The sequence below is a fragment of the Lepidochelys kempii genome, chromosome 2 (assembly GCF_965140265.1).
Source record: "Lepidochelys kempii isolate rLepKem1 chromosome 2, rLepKem1.hap2, whole genome shotgun sequence".
NCBI lineage: Eukaryota > Metazoa > Chordata > Testudines > Cheloniidae > Lepidochelys > Lepidochelys kempii.
The window spans coordinates 2,173,353-2,200,812 of NC_133257.1; the positions used below are offsets into that span (position 1 = coordinate 2,173,353).

At 54.2% G+C, this 27,460-nt stretch overlaps 1 protein-coding gene across 7 annotated transcripts in view; it reads left to right on the plus strand.

Moving 5' to 3' along the window:
* Nucleotides 1-27,460, plus strand: part of MROH1 (maestro heat like repeat family member 1) — a 111,614-nt gene that overhangs the window by 76,189 nt on the left and 7,965 nt on the right. For all 7 annotated transcript variants that reach the window (XM_073329839.1, XM_073329843.1, XM_073329837.1 and 4 more), the window contains 8 exons: nt 127-323; nt 11,865-12,002; nt 13,799-13,913; nt 17,507-17,653; nt 20,468-20,656; nt 23,293-23,448; nt 23,698-23,832; nt 25,368-25,470. In XM_073329839.1, coding sequence (XP_073185940.1) covers nt 127-323; nt 11,865-12,002; nt 13,799-13,913; nt 17,507-17,653; nt 20,468-20,656; nt 23,293-23,448; nt 23,698-23,832; nt 25,368-25,470 — 1,180 coding nt within the window. The remainder of the gene's footprint in view (nt 1-126; nt 324-11,864; nt 12,003-13,798; nt 13,914-17,506; nt 17,654-20,467; nt 20,657-23,292; nt 23,449-23,697; nt 23,833-25,367; nt 25,471-27,460) is intronic.

Below are 27,460 nucleotides of genomic sequence, written 5' to 3' on the forward strand. Positions count from 1 at the left end.
GAGGAGGGGATTCGCAGCTCTCCTTGCTGTAGTTGATAACCTATCGAATATCGTTAACAGGTCTTAGTGGGGAGTAGACGATTTCTCTCTTCCACCCCGGCCCTTCCTAATCCTCTTTCTTCTCAGGCCACATGTGCTCTGCATGAGATCATGTCTGCTCCAGAGTCTGGGGCAGCCGTGCTGGGGCTCTACCCACACTTGTTTGTGGCTCTCCTGTTGCGAGTCAGCTGCACTGTGGGTGTCCAGCTACCAAAGAACCTGCAGTCCAAGGAGAGGAAGAGCGCCAGCCGGAGCCAAGGGACCAGAAACCTGGACCCCTGCAGGTAAAGAGCAGAGGGTGCTGGGGGCTTGGAGGCAGCTGGTTTTACCTGCCTTGTGGAACTGATCTTTGTTGTTCACAAACACACACATGCTGCCTGCGTGTAATCGGATGGCTGGCGAATCACAGGAAGCCCGTAGCCGGTTCTGGATGAAGGCCTGAGCCACAGGCTGGCTAGAGCTCGGCTTTCCACAGAACAGGATCAATCTCCAGCCACGCTTGTGCTTGTGACATTGTTCCCTATGTGCTGAGGTGGAGGGCGCCGTGCCCTGGCCTACTGCTACTTCCAGGGCATGGTGTCCCCGACCTAGCCCTGCAGCTCTTCCCCATGTCCTCCGGGCAGCCACCCCCTCTGCCAAACTGCCTGTATACGCACGCTCCTTTTGGAAACTGGGCCCGGGGGAAACTGGGGTACAAACTGCTCCGTCTCCTGCAGACCCAAACGTTGGCACATTTTAATCGCTGACTGACGCACTGGAATGGGGAGTCGCGTTCCCCATTTCCCCTCAGGGTGGGCTGCTGCAGAGGGGGCAGCGCAGCCCCCTCATGAGACGTTTTGTCCTGAGTGCTCTGGCTGCCAACCTGCAGGGAGGGGGTCAGGCTGGGAAAGTGGCCAAAGTCCCTGGACTTCTGACTCGGTGATCTGCGTACGCTGTGGCAGAGCTCTGACCTGTCCCTTCTAGGTACCGCCCATCGCCTCCAACACCCTCCCAGCACCCAGCCGCTGGTCCTCGGCTCCCTGTGACCGTGCTGGCAGACTGCTCTCCTGACTCTCTGGGCTTAGCCTGCCGATGACCATCCCTTCCTGCGTTACTGGGGAACGCCTGCTTTTGGCAGTACTCATGGCTCTGGTGCATGGAGGATATTCCAAGCTCTGTGTCTTCAGCCTTTCTAGTCTCCTCCGGTCACCAGACTACTCTTCTGCAGTGCCTTGGGCCAAAGGGCTTCTGTTGCCCTCACGAGGAAAGTTGGATTTGTGGGTGGACACTGACCTGGCTTCTGTTCCTGTCTGATCTTGTGCTGCCCTCCTGACTCCTCTGCCTCATTCCCTGCTCGTTCAGTGGGGCTGGGGATGGGGGGCTTGGGTACGACTGGTGAGCATCACGGAAAAGCCGCTGCTCTCTCCGTGCGTACCCTGAACCTGCATGGCAGTGCCTTCGTGAAGATCACTGCATGGTAATGGCTGTCTTGCAAACTCCCCTTTCTAGGCCTGGTTTCCAAAAGCTGGTTGGTCATTGGGTGACCTACCACCCCATCAGCAGTCTGAAGAGGGCCGCCTCCAGGGACAGCAGCAATGGTCAGGTAGACCCACAAGCGTTGCCTCTTGTCTTACTGGGCATCCCCCAAAGCTTTTTCTTCCCTTGCCCTCAAGCACGTGATCCACTTACTCAGCAGTTCTCTCTCCCGTCTCTAGCCAAGGTTTGTATCCAGCGGCAATACGTAGATCCCTGCACAATCTGTAACTCCGCAGTTCCCAACTGAAAGGACTTAGTTGTATTTGTAGAGTAGGTTAGAGGCTGGCTGTGCAGAATAGTAACCCAGCCCCCAAGCTGTCGGTGCTGCTGGAGAACACACTTGTGTGCTGCTCTAGACAAAAGTCCTTGGAGCCGTTAGAGGTTCCCCCCTTCAGGCAGCTAGTGGCCTGCACATGCTCAGGTCTGATCTGCACACCCTTCTCCCATGGACAGGACAGCTGGAGGCTGAATCTTTCTTTGGGCTTATGTTGTTCATGGGCCAGAAAATTTATACCACTGTTGCAAACAGAAGAGACTTCTTTAAGGAGCTTTGTCCCTTGCCATTTAGTAAAGGGCAAGGATTACGGGTGCGGTTTGTAGGTGATTGTGTGCTTTTGCCTCACACCACTGGCTCAGGTGCTTTGACAGCAGGAGTTACAGGATATTAATCCACACTCTCCAGCTGCCCAAGAGGTGAGACTGGCCTGTCCAGACCCGTTCTCGCTAGTAGCATTAAGCCACCTCTTCAGGAAGTCTTGTGCCTAAATGAGTGACATGTTGAGTTGCTTCTGCTTGTGATATGTCTACTCCGACCTTGGTTCTTGATCATCTTGTGTGCACATACAGGATCGTTCATGTGTGACTGAGAGTCGGGCCCTTCATGCTCCAGTTCATCTGGATCCCTCCGTTCAGTCTGGTCATGGTTTGTGGCCCCTCTGAGTGAGTTAATTGTATGGCTAGTTCCCTTCAAGCTTGACTCAGATCCCTCCTCCACCAGATCTTCCCCAGTTCTTGCTCGGGTTCCACACCTTTGTCTCTCCTTCCGGGTTGCACAGTGACATTTCTTTTATTGTCCGTGAAGCCGAAATGGGGCTACGTGCTAAGGTACTTTCTGACTGGCTCCCTGCAATGCTGGAGCTGCTTCCCATGTGGCTACTGATGAGTAGGTTGCTTGCAAGTGTCTTCTGTGCGCTGTGTTTATAAATGAAATATTCTGGCAGAGTTTGGGAAACTGGGGGAAAGCCTAATGCATTCGTGATCCTCAGGGCTCATCTGCACAGGACAGCTATTTTGGAATAAGTTAGGACATGAATTTAAAGCAGAATTGCTATTCCAGAGCAATTGCACATGTGGACAAGCCCTGAACTTGGATTTCAGTGGGCAGAGTTCCTCGTCTAACGTGATCAGTCCTGAGTTCTTTGTCAAATGTCTTGGTCAATAACAAATGTAGATCCAAGCATTGATTCCTCCTACAGGGCACCGAGTGTTTGATGGCTGGGAGAGAACATGTCCGAGGGAGGGCACCCTCTGGTAGGGTGATCCGTCAGACAAGAGCCAGTCAGGTTGCGGTGTGTATGAGATGGCTCTTGCTGACTGGCAGGCAGGTTTCTGGGACTTTAGTGTCATGTGCCCCGAGGCCGCTCCTGAGCATATTAAACTTGCACCATTTTTGGCCGGATTGTGTGGCCTGGAAAATGCTTTATGGTTCTGCTCATCAGGGCTCTGCTGCCTCTGGCACCAATACGGCTTCCTTGGCACTGCCAATCCTGGCCTGGCGCTCTTCCTCATCCACCAGCTTCCTGGATGGATTGTGACTTCCAGCAGGAAGCCCAGCATGCAGTGTGGGCTAGTCCATCTCCCCCCTCCCCCAGAACTGGAGGCGCAAACCACAAATTCGGTGGGATGTGGCTGATGAGCACAGTGGCGCTGGCCACAGTCAAACCTGCTGAAGAGACTTGCTGGCTGATGCAGTGGCCTCAAACTCCCGTGACTGCTGGTATCCCCGCTGCCATGCGGTGTGTATGGGGCTGGCTGTATCTCCCAGCTGTGTCTGAGCATGTGTTGAGGGAGCCCAGCCCTGTGCCCTGCTGATCATGGGGCGGCTGGAAGCTGAGGGATGGTGCAACTTCACTGACTGCATCTACACCCAGCACATGTGCCTCACAGCAAAGCCTCATCAGTCCTGGCATTCCCGTTGGCTACTGGCCAGCTCCAGTCAGGACATGCTGCTGGCTTGTGTCTAGGGTTCGAGGGACACAAGCCATCTTTCTGATCTTACCTCTGGGGGTCGCAGGCAGGACGAAGGGCCAGCAGTGTTCAAAAAGGAGTTTGGGTAACTTCAGATTCTGTCCCTGCTCCCAAGTCACTCCTCTGGGTCTGGGCTCTTACAATGTCCCTTCCCTGTTGAGCGCTGTCCCCTCCCTTGTTGCCGTGTGAAAGACCTGCACAAGCACCATATGCTTTCAAACCCCTCTTCCCTCCCAAGCAGGTGGGATTCTGTAAACTCTCCTCTTTGGCACTGAGGGGCAAAACTTGGGGCCGATGTGATCTTGAAGAGGAGCCTGATTGGCTGTTCCCCAGGCAGATGCTGGACAATGCCCACGTTAGGTGGCACTGAACCAGGATTGCTGTGCCCAGCACCCCCTCACCTACTGGCATGAAGGAAACAAAACTCACGCTCTTCATTGCATCCCGAGCAGCGCTGCTTTCATTGCCTGGGGAGAGGCGACAGGCAGTTCTCTATTGGTACCAATAGATGGCGCTGGTTTGACTAGGATGCTGGAGGCTGCAGGTTTCAGCCGTGCCCACAAGCTGTCTGAATTCAGTCCGTTCAAATGACCTTGAGGCTCTGACTGATGCACCCAGTGGCAGCAAAGCAAAGCTGTGTCCTGCTGCACCCTTAACACTCCTGGGGAGATCGCTGCTATGGGGCACCCGTCTTCAAAACCGCATGGGGAGCACGCCAGCGAACCAGGAAAACTAGGCGGTAAACGTGCATCTTCTTACCAAATTCCATGCCTTGGCAACCCCTCTTCAAGCCTTGCCTCCGTGATCCATTGCAGTCACTAGCGGTGGTCACAGGCCCAGGGCGGCTACAGCAAAACGTGCAGAATCTGATTGGGGGGAAAACCCCTCCTTTGCCCTCGGACTGTAAGATTTGCATAGCTGCTGTGTGCTGGATCGTGTGTGTGAGGCACGTGCTGCACTTGATGTTTGGAGATTCCTGCCCCACTTTTACCAGGCAAGGGGAAGCTATGCCAGACTCCCCTTGGCCTGGGGGGGCGGTTTGCAGATTTTACTGTGGCTCTTTGTGGCCTCTTACTCGGGGAAATCCGACTTGCATGGGGAAGGCTGCATGGACCCAGAACTGGGACTTGTAGCCACTTTAGGGGAGTCAAGCTCCATTCATCAGTTTGTGCTGGGACGATGGCAAGGAAAAGCTGTGCTCTGTCTGCTGGGGGCGGAGAGACAGAGTCTGAATTAGTGGCTGCCCATGACACACTTTAAAGTGATGCAAACTGCATCTGACGAAGCCTGATAGGCCCTGTGTTCAGCCTGGAAAGCTGCCACTAATTCCTCTGGTAGCTTTTCCAGCCCAAAGTTGTAATGAATGGAAACAGGTTGTTACGCTGGCTAGCAAAGCTGCTCTCTGATTAGTGTTTTATTTAGACCATATGTTAAAACAAAATTTAAAAGAAAATCTGCTCAAGTGGCTCAAGCTAAAGTTGAGCTTGCTCCACACGGCTGCTGTTTCCTCCTCCTGGCTGCGTCCTCCACTCTCCAGCCCAGCTCTGGGAGGGTTCTGTTCTCTGGGATCTGCTCGCAGGAGCCTTGACAGCCACCCTATTTGTGAACCCTGACCGAAATTCTCACCATTCCTTAAGTCACTTGCACTCTTTGTGGCTTTGGCCGTGTGCACCCAGAACTGTCTGTTCTCTCAAATCGCTCTTCCTCCTCCTTAATTACTTCTGGAAAAGATGCACAGTGAGAGATCTCAGCCAGACCCCAGACCACCATAACATGAGGAACACTTAAAGGAACTTGGAGCAATTGGTTGCCTCCCAGGGAGGGAGATGCAGGAGCCAGAAACTACAGATCTTCCTCCAAAAAACTGACTCTTGGAACAGTTGGGGCAAGAATCCAAATACAGTGGGACTGCTGCTGTCCTGTCTGAGAGTGCCACTGGCCACAGATTGGATCAAGCATTAAAATGCTTCCTCCCGAGTGCCTCCCTTTAGCAGTACGGGAACTGGCCTCTCTGATCCCTTGTCAGGCAGAGCAAAGGCCAGACCTGTTGAAGAGAATGTCAGGTTGCAAGAAGACCCAGTTCTGCTGAGTGGGAACTGGTTATTCTTCCCTGCAACATGCTGGCTGCAAAAGGGATAGGGAGTCCCTGAATTATCCTGAAGTCTTCAGAGCTGAAGGTGGAAGAGAGCAGATGGGTCACTATTGCATTGCAGCTCCCAGAGGGGGGGGGGGGGGGGGCTCTCCAGGGTTCTCTCTGGTTCAGGTAGTTAGGAGTGGACTGTGAGGCACTCATACCTTCCCTGGGGGGCGGCGCTATTCCAACTCTGTTAGCAAACGTTCCCAAAGAGCACCTAGCAGAATGGCATGGGGTGCAGTGGAGACTGAAGGCGAGTGGCGGGACTGGAAAGGGTTCCAATACAGGGTTAAGTAGGTCAATAGCAGGCATGTGACGAAAGCTCCCTGAAGACTGTCTTGAGTGTGGCCTTTGTGCTCAAGTGAAAAGGTGGCTTTTTCTGGGGATCTAGAGATTTGGCTACCAACCGGAAGAAACCCGACATAGGCAAGGCCAAGTGCTCTCTGGTCTCTGCTGAATTTTGCAGGTGTTACTCCAGAGCCACAGCAGTGCTGCAGGGCGGGAAGCTGCGGTGATATCGGTTGATCAAATGGCTACATTTGGGGAGGTGGGGGGAGGGTCTCTTACCAACCACATCCAGACTTGCCTGGCCCTTGACGCTGACAGCAGAACGTCCCAGTCCCTGGGGTTTGGTTCTGCTCTTACTGCATTGGGTGCAAACAGGGGAACTTTGGCTCTACATCTGAAGTCATTGCTGATTAATGCGGGGAAAATTGCTTTTGTCCCAGGTACAGGAAAAATGCAGAGATGTGAAATTCCAGGCTGCTCCCAGGAGCTGGTTGCAATATTCATAATTTCCTGTACACGTTTTGAATTCTAAGTCTTGCTGATATTTAAATGCCAAAGAGCTGGTCAAGGTGAATACGATAGCTTGGCAGGAAAAGGCTTTGGAGGAGATGGGCTTTTGTTGGGAAGCCAGGAAGTGGCTATAGGACACTGGAAAAAGCAAACCTAGCGAACGACTGACTTTAACCAGCTGCCTTTCGAGGCTATTGATGTGGCTCACTGGCTTTGTGTCTTGCTTCAGTTTAACCATCCCTGTCACAGGATAGGGGGATTCTTGAGCTGAGACTCTTCTGTGCACAATTACCTGCCCTCTGCTTTCTGTAGGGCCAGCGAGCACCTTAATATCCATGGCTTGTCAAACTGGGCAGGGGCTGCATTCTTAACTGTTCATCTGAGGGGTCATGGCTTATGGCCTGCTCACAAAGTCTACAGTTTCCAGGACAGCTTCAGAACACTGTCTCCTTCACCTAGTTCATCGGGCAGGCCTCCAGCAGGTCCTTGCCTGGGCTCCGTGGAATCCATTCCCTTGAGGTAGCTGCTGTGTGGGGACTGAGTTATTTGGAGACTGATGCAGAAAAACACACAATTGAACATACCAGGATCTCTCCTTGCTGTACCCTGATCAGAATGCTGTTAATTATACCGCAAGTCTGGCCACAGTGCAGCTGTTTGACTTCCTGCTAGTCCCCTCAAACCACAGCCCTCCCCATACCTCTTGTGATGCAGCCAGGAACATTTACTGGCCATCCAGGGTTACGCTATGGTGTGGCCAGCTCTTCCTGACTGGGTGCCCTCAGCTATAGAGTGCCATTCCTAAACACTCCTGTCTTCCTTACTGACCAGCAGTCTGTCCCCGCTGGGCACCATGAGGAACAAACCCCTCTCCCAGCTCATGCAGTACCTTGGATGTGCTGGTCAGATCTCGCCAGTCCCCAAGTCAGACTTACCAGCTGTCGGGACTTCCTCCCTGTGGGGCCTTTGATAACCAAAAACTGAGTGGGGAAAGCAGCTCCCTTGTTAACTGGATACACAGCCCCTGTGGGCTGGGGTGGGCTGGGCTGGGCTGGCAGCTTACAGAGAAGTGGATCTGGACTAACTTTTCATACCACGCTAGGAAAAGGTGTATGAAAACACTTTTCTAAACAAAAAGGTCAGCACAGTCCCTAAAATGCAGCATTACGTCTATATGCAAAATAGCTTCTGTAACTTGCTGCTGGAACCCTTGTATGGAATGGCCAGAAAGTTACTGTCCCACCACCCAAAGCCATGCATATCTTATTTATTTTTTTATGCTAATTTCCTTGTGCACCAAGAAAATCACTACTTAAAGTCCCTGGGTTCTACTTGGCCCAGGCTGCTGCTTGCACTGAATGCAGCTGGAAAAGTTCAGAGGCTTCTGTAGAGCTGGAATGCTGATCAGCAGAAAGGTTACAGGTCACCCTGACATCGGGATGGTGAGAGAGGGGTGCTCTTGGTATTACAGCCGGGTTCAGGACGCACTAGCTGCTGTGTTAACACACTGGGCAGATATAGCCTCTTCCAAAGGCAGTTCAGCATTTGGCATGACCGATGTAGCTAAGACTGGCTATTGCAGACAAGTCTGAAGAACACTGACATGAAACACTTGGGATTCAGTATTGAGTGGAATGTACAGAACATGTAAATAAGGTGACTTTGTTCTCCTTATTCAACAGCTGCCCCTGGGAGCTGGGTGACTGGATACATTGCCCCAGTCAAAGGGCGTTGACATCCAAGTTGTGGATAGCTGGTGTACGCTTCTCCTGTGGATGTTGAAGTGGAGAGCTGTTCTGTGTATATATGAAGCTGGTATCCCAAGTAACCTAGCATGCTAGATCACCTGCTCTCCCATTCTTCCACTTACAGCTAAAACCATTTTCAGCCATCGTGAAAGAGAAGGCATGGGAATTAGTTGCATATATTGTGCCGTTCATTTTCTGAAACTAATTTTCTGGAGGCTTCAGCTGCAAGGAGGCTGAAGCTGGTGCTGGATATGAGCAGTACCTGTATCTGGATGCAGTCATGTAGTACAGCGACAAAGAAGGGAACAGCTTGGGTCACCTTAAATTCAAGGGATCTCCTATCCCAAGATGGGTGTGGTCAGTCGCTGCGTGAAGTGTGTGGTGGTGTCCCGTGCGGTTCGATGTTGTCCAAGGTTGGTGGTGGTCTCCTGCCCAGCACCTACACATGCCAGACAAAGGGTCCCTTGACTCTACGTAGAGACTAATGCCTGATAGATCCATGATCTCAAATACAGGAGGTGGATTTGGAGTCTAAGATCAGAAGGGACCATTAGATCATCATGTCTGACCCCGGTGAGCTCAGGCCGCGACCCATGCACTAAACCCAGCCACAGAAATCGGACCCAACTGTTGCAGCCCCCCAGGAGACTAGACTGTTCCGTGCCCCAGGTAGAGAATAGGAGGCACTGGGGTGCCCCGGTGCTTGAGGCTCCTGCAATGGTAGGGAAACTATTAAATGGTCCTCTTGTAGGAGTGTGTGTGTGTGTGTCTCTTTTGAAAGATGCCAAAAAAATTGGAGAGGGTTCAGAGAAGAGCCACAAAAATTATGAAAGGATTAGAAGCCCTTCCCTAGAGTGATGGAGCTCCATCCATGCACCCGACCCAAGAGAAGGCTAAAGGCAGACTTGATCACTATGTAAGTACCGACATGAGGAACAACTATTGACGATGGGCTCTTTGATCTAGCAGAGAGGACTACCAGGATCCAATGGCTGGAAGTAGAAGGTAGACCCATTCAGATTGGAAATGAGGCCTAGTGAGGGTAACGATTCCAATGGTTAATTTAACAGGGTGTGGTGGATTTGCCAGCACTGATCATTTGTAAATGCAGGCCAACTGCTTTTTTCTGAAAGCTGCTGTAGGAGGTTATTGATGGCAGTTGTAAGGCTCTAAAGAGCATTTTACCCCCAGAATTCAGTCCCTAAAGTTAATGCAAACTAGTTCTGTAGGAAAAACATTTGTGATGGAAAAAGTAGAGAACGGCAGCATTTGATGGGCCAGATTATACACGGGGTCCAAAATGGAGGCCAGGATTGCCAAATGAGGTAGGCTTGTGCCAGTAGCCAGTTAAAACATGCTTGACGGCCTGTTTGGGAAACTCCTGCCCATGGCAGATGTCCAGGATTGGTTTGGTTCTTGTTCCTAGCTACTCTTTTCTGTATGGATTGCTCAGAACCCTCTGCAGCTGATCCATGCCTCCCTGTGTTTGTGGGAGGACATGGCTAGTCCACTGGGGCACCTCCAAGAAGTGGGAAGCTGCAGGCAACAAGCCGCATGGTCTGTCCTGCACCCATGGAGTGGAAACACTCTCTGGGTGAGAAAGGGCAACTTAGTGCAGAGCAGCTGCACCCCTTGTTTTTTAGTTAGTCTCCTTACTCACCCATCCTAGGAGCACGCTCAGCAGCTGCCCCACGCGGGTGATCAAGAGTTTGCCTATAAAAGGGGATGTCTCAAAAAGAGGCTAACCCAGCAGCTGCCGTTAGTTTAGTGCCGCGTGCATGCAGAGGTTTTTCCATGTATACAGCTCGTGTTATTAACGCACCCTGTGTGTGCGCTGGGGCGGAGAGAGCTAGATAAAAGGACACAAATAAAAACAAGGCTGAAGAAATATTTCTTTAGCAGTCATGTGTATCCATTTTAATTTCCATGTGTACAATGGTTCATTCTATATTTTCCGTCATTAGTCTGGATTCTGGACAATGCTGGAGAAAAGATTATATACTGTCACTAAGGAGAGCCAGGATCTTTTGGGGTTTTTTGCAGTTACACAACTTTGCTGCAGAACATGGCGAGTGCATTTACAGCAGCAGAAGAGAACTTTCAGCGCTCACGAATTCTGCGCACACGCGGGTCTTTCTGCAGCCAGTCCCTCCAAACCTGCTGAGCCTCCGTCACCGCGGTTTAGGCTTTTTTTCATAGATTCATAGATATTTAGGTCAGAAGGGACCATTATGATCATCTAGTCTGACCTCCTTCACAACACAGGCCACAGAATTTCACCCACCACTCCTGCAAAAAACCTCTCACCTATGTCTGTGCTATTGAAGTCCTCAAATCATGGTTTAAAGACTTCAAGGAGCGGAGAATCCTCCAGCAAGTGACCCATGCCCCATACTACAGAGGAAGGCGAAAAACCTCCAGGGCCTCTTCCAATCTGCCCTGGAGGAAGATTCCTTCCCAACCCCAAATATGGCGATCAGCTAAACCCTGAGCATATGGGCAAGATTAATCAGCCAGATACTACAGAAAATTCTTTCCTGGGTAATTTGGATCCCACCCCATCTAATATCCCATCACAGGCCATTGGGCCTATATACCATGAATATTTAATTACCAAAACCATGTTATGCCATCATACCATCTCCTCCATAAACTTATCGAGTTTAATCTTAAAGCCAGATAAATCTTTTGCCCCCACTGCTTCACTTGGAAGGCTATTCCAAAACTTCACTCCTCTGATGGTTAGAAACCTTCATCTAATTTCTAGTCTAAATTTCCTGGTGGCCAGTTTATATTCATTTGTTCTCCAGGCAAAGCGAATAGCGTGAGCATGGCAGTCTTGGGTTAAAAGTCCCTGACACTGAGCTGTTCTTTCTCCGGGATTTTGTTTTCTTTACATGTGTGGTAAACACAGTCCTCTTTCTTGTATAGAAGCCTAAGATTTAGTCATTACTAATATTTGTTTTGTTCTGACAGGATAATGTATGTTTCCCATATGTTGCTCTCTGCTTGCAACAAAATAATCCCTACCAATAAAATATTAATGCAAAAAAAAAACCTCCTTATAGTAGCTCTGGACTTCTTCACTTTTCAGTCCGTTGTCTTGGATCACTTTAACGGCAAATGTCCTGGTGGAAATGGAGGTAGCCGTGAGTTATGGATTTGTCTCACTCCAACTAAAGCCTTCACATAACTCATTCAGTCCTCAGGTACCCTCGCGCCTCTGAATAACCCCATGCGCCACTGTGCAGAATTCTCTAATGTACTGTGGTGTGTGTTGGCCAGCACTCCCCGTTGGCTGGCACCCCTGTTCGCTGCACTACGAACAAGTTGCATGCAGGCTTCATAAAAGAATCAATCTCTCTCTCTCTCTCTCGGTCCAGCTGTGCGGTGGAAGCCCTGAGAGCCATGCTGACCCAAGGGGGCAGTGACGAGGTGGTGAAGTCTGTGGAGAGTGCAGGAGGCTGGGAGCTGATGAAAAGCTCTGATAGGCACCATGATGGCATTATGCTGCTTGCAAGGTAAGAGGGGAGTTCTTCAGGCAGCGTGTCCCCCTGCAGCCTGGGATCAGCAGCAGAGTGCACGGGCTGGGTGAGATCTGCTGGAGTAGGGCAGCCCCCAGGAAATGGGGAGCGATGCAGGACAAAGGGGAAGCTGGGAAGGGCGCCGTGGCACAGCAGATCTCAGTGCTTCCAGACCTACGTCGCTCCTTTAGATCTGGAGCGAAATCATCTAGCGCCCAGCTCCATCCGGGGCGGGGGGGAGTGGCTGACTGGAGTGGACAGGACTCAGCCCTTTCTCTGCAGACACCTACACGGTGAGGTATCGAAAACTGAGCCTCGGCCCGTCGCCTTCTCTCTGTACCCCGCCCCTCTCCAGCGTCCAGCAATAGGCGAATGGTCAGGTGGAGGCGGGGCGAAGGAAGGCTCCGGGCACAGGGCTATACCTTGGTTCAGCGTGTGCTGCACAGAGCCCCCCGGCGCCTGTTGACCAGGTGTGCAGCGGGCAGTTGGGACAAAGGGCAAATGCACTAAGGCAGCTGTGGCTGCAGAGCTCCCACTGGGGGCAATGGTGGATCGGTGTGTTAGGGCCAGGGCTTGGAAGCACTGGGCTCCAGGCTTGTGAAGCTACCCGCAGCTTCCCTGCTCCCAGTGACAGCTGGCTACCCTTGTGGGCAGCCTGGCAGCACCGGGCCAAGAGAAGGGAGGGCGCTGCAGGCTGAGAGCACTGGGGTTCGCATGGCTAATGGATGCAGCACCAAAGAGGCGGGATGGGGTCTGTGGGAATATGAAGATCAAAGCTACTCATGACTGAAAGGCAAGGACAGGCGCTTGACCTGAATGCAGTGGAGGAGGGGAGCCAGTGGAGCAAGACTCTTGGCAGCTTGTTCCCTCTGGATTGGAGGGCAGAGGAGGCGGGTTCGGGGGACCCAGTTAAGGGCCAGCAGGAGAGATTTCTGTGCTGACAGAGGACACGGGTCAGAGCTCAGATGTCTCCTGGGTTTGTATTTGAGGGCTGGGAGACCTCCAGGCTGTAGGCTCTGGCCACCAGGAGCAAGGGCCGCCCAGGCTGAGGGTGGGAGGAGTCCCTGCACTGTAGGTGATTGGCCCTTGTTAGGAGGGTGTCCAGGGCTTGGACTGGAGCTCCTGAGCATGGGGGGAGGGGCAGTCAGTCAGGGAGGGGCTCTGCTGGAGGCCTCTTCTTGCCAAGACACATGTTCCAGCTGCCTGTCCTGTGTGTAAAGGGCTAGGCAGCCCTGAGCCGGCGTTCCCCGGGGTGTCCACGCAGCTCCTTGCGGCTGGAGGTGCTCACCTGGAGCTCAGACACATGGTCATGGAGGTTGGAGGGGGGTGGGGTATTGGTGTTACTCTCTCTTTGTTGTCAAAATAAAGCAAACTTCCTACCAAGCTTGATGTGGGCTAGGGAGAAGCAAGTGAAACTGTCCGGTGGCTCCTGGCACTTCAGCCTGAGCTTTGGAGGAGGCCAGGAGACCCCATGGCTGTAATCTCCCTGTCAGAGCTGCCACTGTCAGGGTTCTGCGCCACCGAAGGTGGGATGTGCCGGCGTTTTGGCTGGGCCTCTGCCCAGGACAGATATCCTCTGCCCTGGCTCTGGTTGCCCAGGTCAGATATCCTGGATGGCTGCTTATACTGCCTAGAACTGGCTTTTCCAATGGGCTCAGACTGGCTACTGTGCCCTTAACGCTGGCCTCTGGAGAGCTAGGGGATTACTTTGATTCTTGTGCTACTGAGTTAAAAAGGCAAATGCCGCCAGCCAGCCTGCCCTGTATGCCGTGTAATGGGGTGTTCTCTTCCAGGGCAATGGCTAAACACGCTGGCCCCAAGCTCCCTTTGATTGTGAAGAATCTCTTCCCGATGCTCAACAGTGTGTATGACCGCCAGAGGATCACCACCACCGCCTTCTTCGCTGAGGTGAGCAGGGCCGGGGCGCCCCACTTGGCTCCTGGGCACCGGGGCGAGGGGTTAGCAGAGCCCAGAGGCAGTGCTGAGTCCAGCAGGCTGGTGCTGCTGATCAGTCCCCTTCAGCTTCCCTGGCCCTCCGTTAAAGGGAATGGCATAGACGTGCTCCTAGGAGTCCAGCTCTTACCACATCGGGGCCAGGAGCCAGCAAGACATAACCTTACCCTTCCTTACATACCACCGTAAAGAATGAGGTGACTCAGGCCATTCCTGCTACAAGGCCAGCCGACCGTAATGCGCTCTTATAACACTGGGCTGCTGCCGTGGTCTATGTTCCCTAGAGCAGCGCGGCCTGCCATCCTCAGAGCTCCAGCCCTGCTTCTAACCACCTCGTAAATGCTCAGTGGTTCGAGCAGCCTGGGCTTCGGGCCCTGTTTTTATTTTCTGTGTGGCTGGGGGGGGGGCTGATGGCCCTGCTCTTGGCTGCCGCCCCACAATCTGCTTCAGCTTTCGAGTGCGCTTGGCTCTCGGGCCTTGCAGGGTTTAAAATAGCAGTTTCTGCCTCGCCCTCGAGCTTGTGGGGAAGGAAGCAGCCGCCTGTGTCTCTCCCTCTCGGAAAGCTGATGAGGTGAGAGCTGCTGTCCCTTCCTTGCCAGGGGCTGACCTGACCAAGCGGCAGTCGGGAGGTGTGGGCTGGCCCCCAAGCAGCTGGGGCATGGTGTGTCGCCGGGCGTGGTAGAGCTGTGCTGCCAGACCTGCCTGGGCATCTGCCGCTGGCTCTCGCCCTTCCCTGTCCCTCTTGCAGTGCGAAGGCCTGGTCCCTCTCCCTCTCCAGACCCAGCAGTGCTAGGGGAGGGTTTATGGTGTTGCACCAATGGAACGAGATCCAAGGTGTGCGTGGTGGCCCTGGCCTCGCCTCTTCTCAAAGCCACAACCTTGCTTTGGGGCGCTCGGTCTCTGTTGGAGTTAGTCATGAGGACCAGTGCTCTGCCTGGATCTCCAACGCTCCACGGGTCTGACCCAGCAAAACAGCTGCCAAAGGCCCAAGGGAGCTAGTCCACCCTCCAAAAGTTCGCTTGCCTGGCCGGTATCCAGCCTGGGGATGAGTGGGGGAGGGGAACCCACCTAGACACCAACCTGGGGCTGGGTCCCAAATCTGCAGTGGCTTAATTGCCCCAGAGCAGTTTCAGGGCGTGGGGGAGATTCTGAAGTCGGTGGCCTTGCTGGCCCAAGCTGCAGCTCGTACTAAGGCTTCCCCTGAGCCCTCAGGCCTCTCCTGCGTGTGCGATCGTGGTGCAGGGTGTAAAGGATGGACGCTTTCCCTGAGGCCCCTGCAAGCCTGGCCGAGAGTAGCACCTCTCCCTGGGCAGAGTGGTCTGCGGTCACTGGTGAGTGCAGCTCAAGCCAGAGATGCAGTCAGTGTCATCGTCCCGTCCGTCTCCCCACCCCCACCCCCGCAAGGCGGCTGCCTGGGATCTCCTTGGCCACCAGTTGTGATTGGGTCCATAGATCACCATACAAACCCCTGGGGACTCGGGTTCAAAGGTGTGTTAACCTCTCTGCTGATTCCCTGTTATGTTACCTGTGTACTGAGCCCTGGCGTGACCACTGCAAGGATACAGTGTCCAGTTCTGTTGTCCAGTTTTTTTCAGCATCCTTCTTCAGTTGTGGGGAGGGGTCAGAGAAGAGCCACCAGAATGAGTAAAGGGTTAGAAAACCTGCCGTACTGCAAGAGGCTCCAGGAGCTCGGTCTATTTAGCTGAGGTTAAGGGGTGACAGGATCACAGTCTGTAAGTACCTAGGTGGGGAGCACACTTTTGATAATGGGCTTTTCAATCTAGCCGAGAGAGGTCTGACGCAATCCAGTGGCTGGAAGTTGAAGCTAGACAAATTCAGACTGGAAACCGGGCCTAGACTTTTAACAGCGAGGGCCATTAACTGTTGGGCCAGTTTCCCCAGAGTGGTGGTGGATTCTCCGTCACTGGCCATTGTCAGTCCCTGCAAAGCTTCTGTTCTCGGGAGATTTTAGGGCGGTTCCGTGACCTGTTACACAGGAGGCCGGACTGCTGATCACAGTGGTCCCTTCTGGCCCTGGAATGCGACTCAAACTGTCCTCTGAGCTCCATGTCGCAGGGCGGACACCACCGCTGGCCTGTATCTTTTATATGAGCTGATGGGCAGGGGTGGTGCTTCCTCCTGGCACACGCTCCCCCAGGACCTAGAGGTCTCCAGGATCTCTGTTGTGGGGTGTCTAGCTGCTCCTGGCAGTGCGTTCCTCTCAAGTACACAGCATCACCCTCAAGTTGAGGGGGTGGGCCTGGAGCCCACTGAGAGAGCGGCCCTGTGATCTCCATTTAGCTAGGTCTCCTCCGACTTCCCGCTCGCTAGCCTCCCGGGCGTGGGGTGCTGAGTGCTGACAGCCCTTGCGTGGAGGAACTGCTTGCCCGTAACTAGCTCTGGTCTGCTCGATTCAGCTTTGCTCTCCAGCCCCTCTCTTCATGTAAGTGGGAAGGAAACCGTGAAGAGCTGGGTCAATAGCTGCTAATCCCTGACGCCAAACGTTCATTGGCGTTAAACCGGAGGGGGCCCTTGTCCTCCAATCTGGCGCTTTGCGCACCCAGCCCTGGGCCTTTCGCCCGGTATTTGCCGTCTGAAGCCCACCAGATCTTGCTGAGCTAACACAGGGTTTTAAAGGCTCCCAGTGGCCGAGGAGCCACTAGATCCTTTGGTAAATTCAGTGGCTAATTACCCTCACTTCAACTTGTCCCTTATTCCCGCTCTCAGTTCGTCTCACTTTGGTTTCCAGCCCCGGGGATGCATAAGGGAGCGAGAGGCATTTGCAGGCCCCCTTGCGCAGGGTCTCATTCCAGGACCCCTCCTGAGAATTAACCTTTCCTTTTCCAGGAAGGAACTAGGGCTGCCCCCGGGACAGAGGTACTCTGCCCTTCTCAGCACCTTCCATCTAAGGATCTAAAAGCCCTTCACTGCCCTCCTGTGGGTGGGTCAGTGTAACGTCTGCCTTGGTGTCCCCTCTCTCTTGGGGAGAGAAGGGACACAGGCAGCTTTGGGCAGAGGTGAGGGTGGAAGCAAGGCTGGGTCGCTGTCTTGTAAACGTCTGCTGTGAGTAAAGGTGTGTGTGTGTGATACCAAGCCGCTCTGCTGGGGAACCTTTCCTGTCGCCCCTAGGCTAGCTGGCCCCTTGCACCACTCATGGGTGGGCATGCCACAGATCCGCCAGCTGGAGGCAGAGGGCAGCTCTTCTCCACTGGGCTAAGGTGCATTAGCAAGGCCATGGGCCTGGGGCGCCCTCCTGCCCCAGCCAGCCAGGGCATGGATGAGAGCTCCCTGGAGAGGAAAGCAGCTGTGTGGTTACTGAGCTGTGCAGGTTGGTATATGGCTGGGGACATCTCTGGGGTTACTGGTCACTGAGCGAGGCTCTCTGGCCTCTCTGCAAGGGAGCCGGAAGGTCAGGAGTCCATTTTACACTGTGTAGGGCCAGGAACTTCTAAGCACTGGACATGACCTTGCCCCTGATGTGGCCTGGCTGGGGAAGGTCGCTGCGGAGCCTGGCAGTGCCTCACACCAAGGCTGTCTGTCCGTTCTAGCTTCTGAACAGCAGCGTGGTGAGTGACCTGATCCTCCTGGAGTCCATGATGGATAACATGACGGGCAGGCAGAAGGACCCCTGTACCTTGGTGCGCATGCTGGCTCTCCGGGGGCTGGGCAACATCTCCTCTGGGTCGCCGGACAAGGTGAGAGCGGCTGGTGCACTAGTGCACCACCAAGAAATCCCCCTGACGCAGAGCTGCAGCCTGGATGCTGACTGGAAAGGAGCCCAGGGCTTTGAGCGAATGGTCCTGCTTGGCTCCAGGCTCTCTTCGCTAGAGCCAGGGTACTTCTGTCTGGCCCCAGACTAAAGCGTGTTCCTGCCTGCTGCCCCGGGGTGGTGTCTGACCTGTACTAGGTGGAGGTGTCGGGGGAGGGGCAGGAGTACTGCCCAAATTGGGGAAGGACCCTTGCTTTCCCAGGTTCCACCCATTCATGCAACTAGCACCGTGCAGCTCTTCGGACAGCACCGTCCTCCGGGACCTGCTTTGATCGGCAGCAAAGGGAGATGCCAGCACTGTTGGCTCTGACCCCTGATTGCTGACACCCTAGGGAGATGAATGGGGCGGTTAAAACACCCCCCACCCCCAACTATTGTCTCTGGCTCTTTGCAGAGACTCAGGCAGGCACTGATTGATTTGACTCCCATTTTTTGAAGGTTTCTTAACTTAAAACATGAGCCCAGATTCTGGAGCTCAGGCTACAGCCTCCTGGGAAGTCCCGAGTTCGCTGGGCCCTGGTCAGGCGCCAGCTGAAGGAGGCTGTGCAAAGGAAAGCCAGCACGCCACCGGGAGAAGTGCTCAGACTTGTCTCCATTGGTTACTGGCGATTCCTGCTCTACTCTGTCCGCCAGTGGATACCTCCGTTGACAGCCAGGGATGCTTATCATGGGAATCCGGAGAGCCCCACCTTAGCACGGTGTCTGCCCCTCTCGAGGCCTGCGGTCAGACTTGTCTGTTCTCTCCCGACTCCGACATCTCCTCTGATGCAGCCGGTTGCAGGGGTGGCTGGCTGCTGTTCCCAGCAACTACAGCGTGTGAGATCTCGGTTGCTGGGAGAGTGAGGAGTTGCCGCTTGTTTCCAGTTACACCTGCAGTGGGAAATGACTGTTTTAAAACCGTTGTTTCCTGTCTGAGAGGCCGCCCTGGAATCTGCATCGCAGCCCATTGTAAGCAGAGGAGCCCAGCCCTGCTGACTGTCACGTGGCCCTGAACTGCCTGCACGCACTCTTCGGGTTTCTGTACCTGCTGTCTGATCTTCGGCAGCACAGTGACTTGGCAAGCGCTGTTCCTACACTCAGGCTTGTGCCAAACCCCAAGAAGAGGTCATGGACAGGTCACCCCTAAGACAGACAATAAGCTACTGTGACTTGACACTAAAATATAAGTAGCTACTAAAAATACCATTCTGCTGGCGTAGCCATAGTCAGTCCCTTCTGTAACAGCATCCAGCTCCTCCGCCTTCTCCTGCCGGGAGCAGAGCAAAGTGCTCCCCGGGCAAGCAGGGACTGAATGAACTTCCCCAGCCGAGAGAGTGGCTGCATGTGCTTACACCTGCTCTGCATGCCCAGAGCAGCACGCCCACCATCTGCCCAGCACACGGCTGTGTTGGCACCAGGCCAGGAGCCGGGGGCGGGGTGTGTGTGCTGCATTTAATGCCAATAAAATGGAGCACATGGCAGTGACCATGTCTTTTTTATAAGGTCGGGTGCCCTGTGGAAGCTACGAGTTGATCCAAGGGCTGGCCTGACCTGGGTTGCACAGAGGTGGTGAACTAGAAGTAAAAGGCCCTGTATCCATTTACAACTGCAGAGGGGCATCCGGTCCTCCAGGGCGCATGTGGCCAGATGGCCACAGTGTTCCGAAAGCTTTGCCCCAGGCTTGTATTACTACATCCGTTACACCGCAGGTGGTTAGGTTGCAAAAGTCAAGCCCCCAGAAGGTAGGAGTGGTCAGGATGGAGTCTTTTGGTGCAAACGTAATTCGGCTTCCTTGTTCCTATACATTATCACACGGGCTTTAGTTATGTCCTCACATAGGATTGTTCCACAACACAGATGTCCACTTCTTGCACTGATGGAGTAACTGGTAGCCGTAGTAGGCTGGTCTCCTCTGTGGATCAGTAACTACAGGGGATGATGTGCTTTGCCAGTGGCTTTCTCAGCTATCTGCAGACAGCAGAGAAATGGGGAGACTCAGGGTCCCTGGGTTCAGCTCCAGGCTCTGGAGTGAGCTGTGCTCTGTCCCACCCCTCACATGTTCTCCTGCAGGCTGTCTGCCCCATCCCTGTGTGTTCAAACCACATTGCTGATCACCAGCAGGGGGCACTGAGAGCACAAGTCTCCCGGCTCTGTTCCTGTATCTGGACCCGCAGCAGCCCGGTCATGGAGAGGAGCAATTCCAGGGAAGTCCTACAGCTCTGGGCTGGAGCATGCTCAGTGCAGATAGAATCTTCAGAGAATTTAGCAGCTGAACAAGTCTCTCTACTGAGCATGTGCAAACTGACTTTTCTTATCCCTGGGCCACGTTTGGGCAGATTTTCATGGAGATGGCAAAAGGCACATCCGTGATGCCAGGGTGACCCTGCCAAATTTCACATCCCTGTGCCAAAGCATTGGAGGGGACGGCAGGGCAGGAGAAAATGTTGTGGGTTTTTTCTTTTTTCCCTAACCTCATTCAGCCATTTTTCAGAACTGTTTTAGCTGAAACTGTCAGGCGTGAAAAGAAACAAGCTCCGTTCTTAGTCTGGCAAAGTTACAGGCCCCTGTTGTTGGTTCTTCGTAATAGAAAGTGCTAGTGACGTTTGCTTAGAGATGATGCTACAAGCTCCACCTAGGAGAAATCCTTCCATGTGGCAGTGACATCATGACCTCCCTGAGGGTGCCACTTGGATCCCACCCACATATCCTGGCATGTGTCCCACAGCAGGGAGTGCTTCTAATGTGCCACTTCCTTCTGCAGGTGAGGAAACACGGGGCCCAGCTCCTGGCTTCCATGGTCAATGGCATGGACGACAAGGATGATCCCGACAACGTGGTCGCTCTGGAGGCCATGTCTAGCCTGTCCAAACTCCTGGACCACGTGGAGGAGAGGGACATCCGCTCCATGCTTCTCCATATTGCCATCCGCATCCGCCCCTTCTTTGACAACGTAAGGCAGAACCGTGACTGTTTTTGGGGTCAGGGGAGCGTGAGCCGTTAGCCAGGGTGCAAAGGGCTTGGGGGCTGTAATGAGAAGAGGTACCTGCTCTGAAATGGGGGGTCAGCCTTCTCCAGCATCTCGGAGAACAGAGCTGCTGATTCAGCACGATGCTGGGAGTTAGGGCTGAGGGGGCGCACAGAGCTTTAGACCACAAGCTAGTGTAGTCCTGGCAGGTTGTCCTACCCAGGAGAGATCTGGGCTGCTTCGTAGCTAAGCAGGGATCATCTGAGGCTAAGTTACAACATAAGAACGGCCAGACTGAGTCAGACCAAAGGTCCATCTAGCCCAGTATCCTGTCCTCTGACAGTGGCCAATGCCAGGTGCCTCAGAGGGAATGAATGGAATGGAATCAAGTGATCCATCCCATTGCCCATTCCCAGTAAATAGGTGGCATCCTAAGCTAGACAGTAGATGCCATTGTGGGCTCACCTCTTGGCCACAGGGAGGAGTGGGGAAGGTGAGGATGGCCTTGCTGGTACCAGTGTGCGGGAGTTGCTTGGTTCAGCATAGTGGGGCATTGGTGTGCAGCAGGCCAGCGGTGTTAACCATGGGAAGGGAGTCGGTCTAGCTTGGCCTCCTAGGAGGACGTGCTTAGTGCTCCAGGATAGAGAGGCTGGAGGAGCAGGTCAATACTTCAAGGTTACAATTCCTCTGAGAAGGGAGTAGGCCAGGCCAGTGGTTCTGTGGGCGGCAATGTACCTGTCCTGGGAACGGCAAAGCAGGGAAAGAACAAAGCTAGAGAAGAGTACCTGAAGGCCTGAGTGGTGGAGATGAGCAGCATGTAGCTGGAGCAAATTAACGAAAGGGGTGAGGGCTTCTCGGAGCATGAGGCACTCGAGTGCACAGGGCCTGCCCCCAGGAAGTGGTGAGACCAATGACCCTGCTCTCTGCACCAGATCCTCCTGACTCCTTCAGAGAGAGGATTGCGAGTCTGCTGAGCTCTCCCAGTCTCTGCCCTTCTCTGCACCTGCCTTGTGATCCCTTCCCTCGCCTCATCGGGTTGTTCTGTTCCTTCCCCTTCTGAGAAACTTGCTCCCTCCCTGCAGTGCTCCTGCCTTTCCAAAGATCTCACTCCCTCCCCTCCCCCTACACTTCACCTCTCCAAAGTATTGACAGGCACCGATTTCTCTCTTCCTGCTCTGGCTTGTGCTTGACTCTCCGGTCTTGAACGACCTCTTCATGGCCACGGTTAAGGGCCTCGGCTCTGTCCTGCGCATCCGTCTCCAGAACACCCTGTGCCCACTGGGCCACCCGGACACTGCCTCTCCTGCCTCTGGCTGCTCTTTCTGCATCCTCCCTTCTCCTGCTCTGCACTCGGCCCTGGGGGACTTTCTGCTGATGGCTCGCAGAGCTCACTCTGCCACCAACCTCTCTTCCATCCCGCCTGTTTGACACCCCCTCTAGGGACAGCTTGCCCTCCCGAACTGTCCATGGCCCAAAACCAGCTCCCGCCTTCTCCCTTTGCCTGACGCTGTCACCGACGCCACCCGCCTCCCCAGCACTCAGGCCTGCAACTCCTCCCTTGTGTCAAACCATAGCTCGATCCCCTGCTCCCTCCGCCTTGGTGCTCAGATCCTCGTTCTGCCCCCCCTGCGCTGGCCTCCCAGCACGTGCTGCCGCTGAACTCCAGCATGCCCCGGTGGAATCGGGTCACGCCCCTCTTGCAGTCTCCGCGAGTCACTGCCTCCAGAGCCCTGCTCGCCCCGCACCGCTGCTCCCAGCCTCAGCTACCCGTCCGTCAGGTGGCCATGCAATGGGTTCTTGTGCTCCTCCGGAGCCCAGCTCTGTCTGCCCGCACTGAAGTCCCTCTCAGACCCACTAGTGCTGGAGGCTTCGCAACTTCCCTACCGTTCCCTTGGTCCTTCCCCTGCCTCTGCCCGCCAGCTGGGAGCAGGGTCCTTCATGCGTGAGAAGCCTGGTGCCTCGTGGGCGTGACTGCGAGGCCCTGGTGTGCTAGCACACCTGTGTAAAGAGAAGTGGGAGCTGGGGGTGGGTGAGAGGGAACAACCCTGGCATGCTGGCTGTGGCTTACGGGGGCTGGGAGAGGAACGCTCTGTGCCCATGGGCAGGAAGGAAAGACCCACCAAGATGGCAGAGCAGGAGCAGGTGACGTACTGTGGGAGACGTAGCAGCTGAGTCTGTAGCAGGGCCAGGTGACTGTTTCTCTGTGCTAAAGTAATGTCCATCCAGGGGACTCCCAGCACGGTCCAGACAGCCGGCGGATCTCTGCCCCGGGCGGCTGTTAGCCCCATTCTACGGAGGAGGGAACCAAGGCAGGGGAGGTTGAAACCTCATCCCTGCTCTCTGCTTTTCACCCAATCCCCAAGAAGCCAGTGGATCGTGAGAAAGCTCCAGCATCTGCTGTCTGTTTGCTCAGAACTGGAGACGGCCAGCAGGTTGGGGGGCTGGGTGGGAAGGAACCAGTGAACGAGGAGGGAACAATTCCTGTGCTCCCTCATGCTAGGGTGTCCCCAGGAGCAAGCAGCTGGAGTGGGGCTGTACCGATCACTGAGACGGTGCCTGCTGTGATCCTCTTGTGCTTCTCCATCACAGCGACACTCGCCTTGTGTGCCCTTTGCCTGCAGGAAAACCACGAACTGCGCACGTCTTCCATCGTTCTGTTCGGGAACCTGACCAAGTTCAGTGCTGGGAACTGTGAAGACGTCTTTTTTGAGCAGATCTTGAATGGGCTGGTGACGCTGCTGCTTCACCTCCAAGATCCAAAGCCAGAGGTCATCAAAGTGAGTGCCTTGCTGCTAGACTGGGGCCAGCAGGCGTTTGGCTGGTGTCTCAAGCGCAGCTGCCATGCTGGCCTGCGAGCTCAGCCAGGACAGTGTTCTGCTAAGCACTCCTATGGCTGGGAGCCCGTAACCAGGGCTTTTGGTCCCTGGGCATGGAATGTTCTGCCAGGGTGGAAGGAGACTTGCGGGCTGGTGAGTTTCTAGTGACTAACATGGTATTGCGGTCTCCTCATCTGCCCTGTCCTGCAGGCCTGTAAATTTGCTCTGCGCATGTGTGGCCCCAACATGGGCTGCGAGGGGCTCTGTGACATGTTTCTGAACCACCTGCATGAAGACCGAAGCCTGCATTACGGAGAGTTCATGAACGATGTCTGCAAACACCTGGTGAGTGAGACTCTGGCTTCACAGTGGGTGGAGTGAGTGGCTGACAGCCCTGCGAGCAGTCGCTGCTGGGGCGAAACTAACCTGCTCCAGCCCGCCCCACTCTGACCCTTGCTGACAGCCAGCACTGCAATGCCCTGGGGCTAGCCAGAGAGCAGCACTTCCAGCCTAGTGAGCTGGAGGACCCAGAGCAAAGCCCCTCTGGGACATCAGGAAGACGCTGACGCTCCCCGGCAGTAGTGGCGCTAGCATGACAGCGGCTTGGTCCCCCCCTTGAAAGGGGGGGGGTCTTTCGAGAGTCCCTGGAGTTGGCCCTTTTCTGATGCCCCAACGGAGTGAACAGAAGTGCTGGCCCAGGTGCAGAGGTCAGGGCTGCCTGGCTCAAGCTGCAGCATTGCATGCTGTCCATCTGGCCTTGGACTCTGTGACCCCGTGGACCTCCTGTCACCACTCCCTTTGCAGCCTGGGGGGGGACAGACAGTCTGCACTGCCCTTGACCTGTTCATCTGACTCTCTCATGCTCCAGTGTTTCAACCAGTCACGTGCAGGGGTCAGGAAAGAATCTTTCCCTTCCTCTGAAGCCCCAGCAGGAGATGGGACCCTGGTGCTCTGAGCTGGTGCAGGGAACCCTCTCTCACATGCCTGGCTGGTGGGTCTTGCGGTGGGTCTGATGGCCAGACATAGGGGCTGCGAAGGGGTTTCTCCCAGCTCAGACTGGCAGCGTGGGGCCTTCTGCCTTTTTTGCCTTCTGCAGCGTGGGGCATAGATCTGCCTGCAGGATCATCTGGGCACACGTCACCTCTTCGGTTCCCGGGGCACTGGGCGTTTTGCTGGCCCCTTGGTTTCTCCTCTCTGCCGTGGCACACATCAGCGTAGTGTCCTGAGCACTGACGTGCTTTAGTTTCACCGAGTCCTCGGGCTGCCCGTGGGGGTGAAACGTCTGGCCAGGGATCTACCAGAGGGCAGAGGAGATGCCTTGCGGCCAGAAGGGACCGTTACACTCTCTGAACCTTGCTGAGCAGACTAGTCGCTCTTCTGTCAACCCGGCAGGCTGCACCCTGGTCCACTTCTGACTCAGGCTCCCGGCTCTGATGCCACAGGAGGCATGTGCCCTGGCACAGAGCTGCCTGGAAGGGTGCCCAGAGTAGCCGGGTAGCTCCCGGAACGCCCCAGCCAGTCACTGCCATGCCCATAGGCACATTCTGCTTTCCAAAGGGAGCAGCCGAGTGCCCACAGGGCCCATTCTCTACTCTCCCGGCCAGGCTAATGACCTCCTGGATCCTTCCCTCCCATTTCTCTTTTGCCTTAACGTGGTCACTTGCCTCAGGAGCCTTGGCACATTCATACGAACCTGACCGAGCCCATTGGGGGTGCGACTTGGCACAGCAGAGGTCTGTGCTGGGGCTGGGATGGCGGGGACCCTGTGGGGGCTGGAATGCCTTAGCCCTGGGGATGCCCTGCACGGCTGCCCCTTTCCGCAGGAAGCAGGGTGCCCCTGGGAGCCCAGCTCGTTCTCATTACCTTGGTTTTCCCTTTAGATGCAGAACTACCCAGAGATGCTGAATCGTTTGATTTCAACCAACCTCTTCTACTTCAAGAGCAACTGGGTTGACATTCGAGCAGCAGCACCCATGTTTATAGGTAAGGTTGCCTTGGCACTGTTTCCACATCAGCCCTACTCCCGCTGGCTGGGACTGGCAGAGGGGTTTGAAAGTCACTGGGGTTTGGGTGCTTAACTCTGTATCTGTAATGTGTTGGGCGGGGGGCAGATTATGGGGGCTTCTCTCTGAGTGGCACATGCTGGAGGTCTCATGCTGCCAATATGGAAACAGCCTTGGAATTTCTAAACCTGCTCGATGACAATTGCCTAACTCGAAGTGTTGCAGCCAACCTGTGGAATTCTTTATTAGATCTTGTGCTGACAGAGAAGGAGGGACTGATCCTAGGACTAGAACTTCCTGGGAGCTCAGGTGCAGGTGACCATGGCCTGATCCAGCCAGGTAAAGTCCAGACCAGTAAAACATAGACATGGTGCTTTACTAAGGCCAATTTCACAAGGATGAAAACAAGTGAGAGCCAGGCCAGCAGGGAGGAGGAATTTAATCAGAAAGATGTGAATGATGATTGGGAATGGTTTAAGAACCCTTCATCAGCTGCACAGCACCCCACAGCTGAGGAAGAAGGCTGTATTGGTGAAAAGACTGACCCAGTTCACTGGGGGAGTGAAGGCAGCTCTGTTTTTTGGAGGAAATCTGGGGCTAGCAGAGTTAGACAAGGAGGAGTTTTTAAGTGTGTGCAGACAGAATGCTGCCAGTGGTCTCGGTCCATTACTAGATGGAAATGGTGGTAGAATTCCTGCAAAGCAGGAGTTGTTCAATACACACTTGTTCTGTACTTGGGAATAAAACCGGTGAGATGTCATGTCCTACGATGATTCTCTCTCTCCAGTCCACTCTCCAGTCTCTCAGAGTAACAGCAGCTACTAAAGTTAGACATTTTTAAATCTGCAGATTTGGATAACTTGCATCCAAGAGTCTTAAAAGAGCTGGCTGGATGGCTAATGTTGATTTTTCAGTAAGTCTTGGAACGCCAGGGAAGTTCTAAAAGACGAGAAGAAAGCTAATATTGTGCTGGTGTTGGAAAAGGGCACACAGGCTGGCTCAGGTAATGAGAAGCCTGTCAGTTTGACATCAGTTGTGGGCAGGATGATGGAGTGGCCGATACAGGACTTGATTGACATTAGTCGTCGTCCTTTAATTCTCTTTCAGCCTGGGTTTACGGGGACACTAGATCCTGTCAAACTGTTTGTTTGCTGTGATGACCAGTCTGGCTGCTAACCATGGTCATGAGGAGTAAAGATCTTACGCTTCTGTTCAGCGCTGACTTGGTACCACACAAGTTTGAAGAAACTAGATCAACTTAAAATCATCAGGGCACACGTTACCTGGGTTAAAAACTGGCCGATAGGGCTGGGAACGAGGAGTCCTTGAGCAGGCATGTTTCTAGTGTGGTCCCGCAGGGATGGGTTCTTGGCCCTATGCTAGTGAACATTACTTACTTTTTAATCCATGAGCTGGAAGAAAACATAAAAAAAATTGTCCCTGAAGTTTGCAGAGGATATAAAAATTGGAGTGGTAAATCAAGAGGGCAGGTCACTGATCAAGATTGCTTGCCCGCAGCTTACCCAGAGATACAGTGCAAACATGCGTTTTAATGTGGCTCGGTGTAAATGGACCATCTAGGGACAAAGGCTGTCGACCAAACTTAGCTGGGGCCTCTATCCATCAGGACCCCCGCATCTTTCAAAGTCGCTGCTTCCCAGGATAATCAGCTGCACTTCAGCTCCCAGTGTAATGCGGTGGCCAGAGAGCTAATGGGATCCTTGGATGCATAAATGGGGGAATCTCGAGTAGGAGTAGAGGTTATTTTATCTCTGTGGCCCTGGTGTGAGCACTGCTGGAATCATGGGTCCAGTTCTGGTGTTCACAGTTGAAGAAGGATGTTGATAACTTGGGGAGGGGTCAGAGATGAGTCACGAGAACGATTCCAGGGTTAGAAACCTGCCTTAGAGTGAGAGACTTGAGGAGCTTGGTCTCTTGAGCTTAACAAAGAGATATCTAAGGGGTGAGTT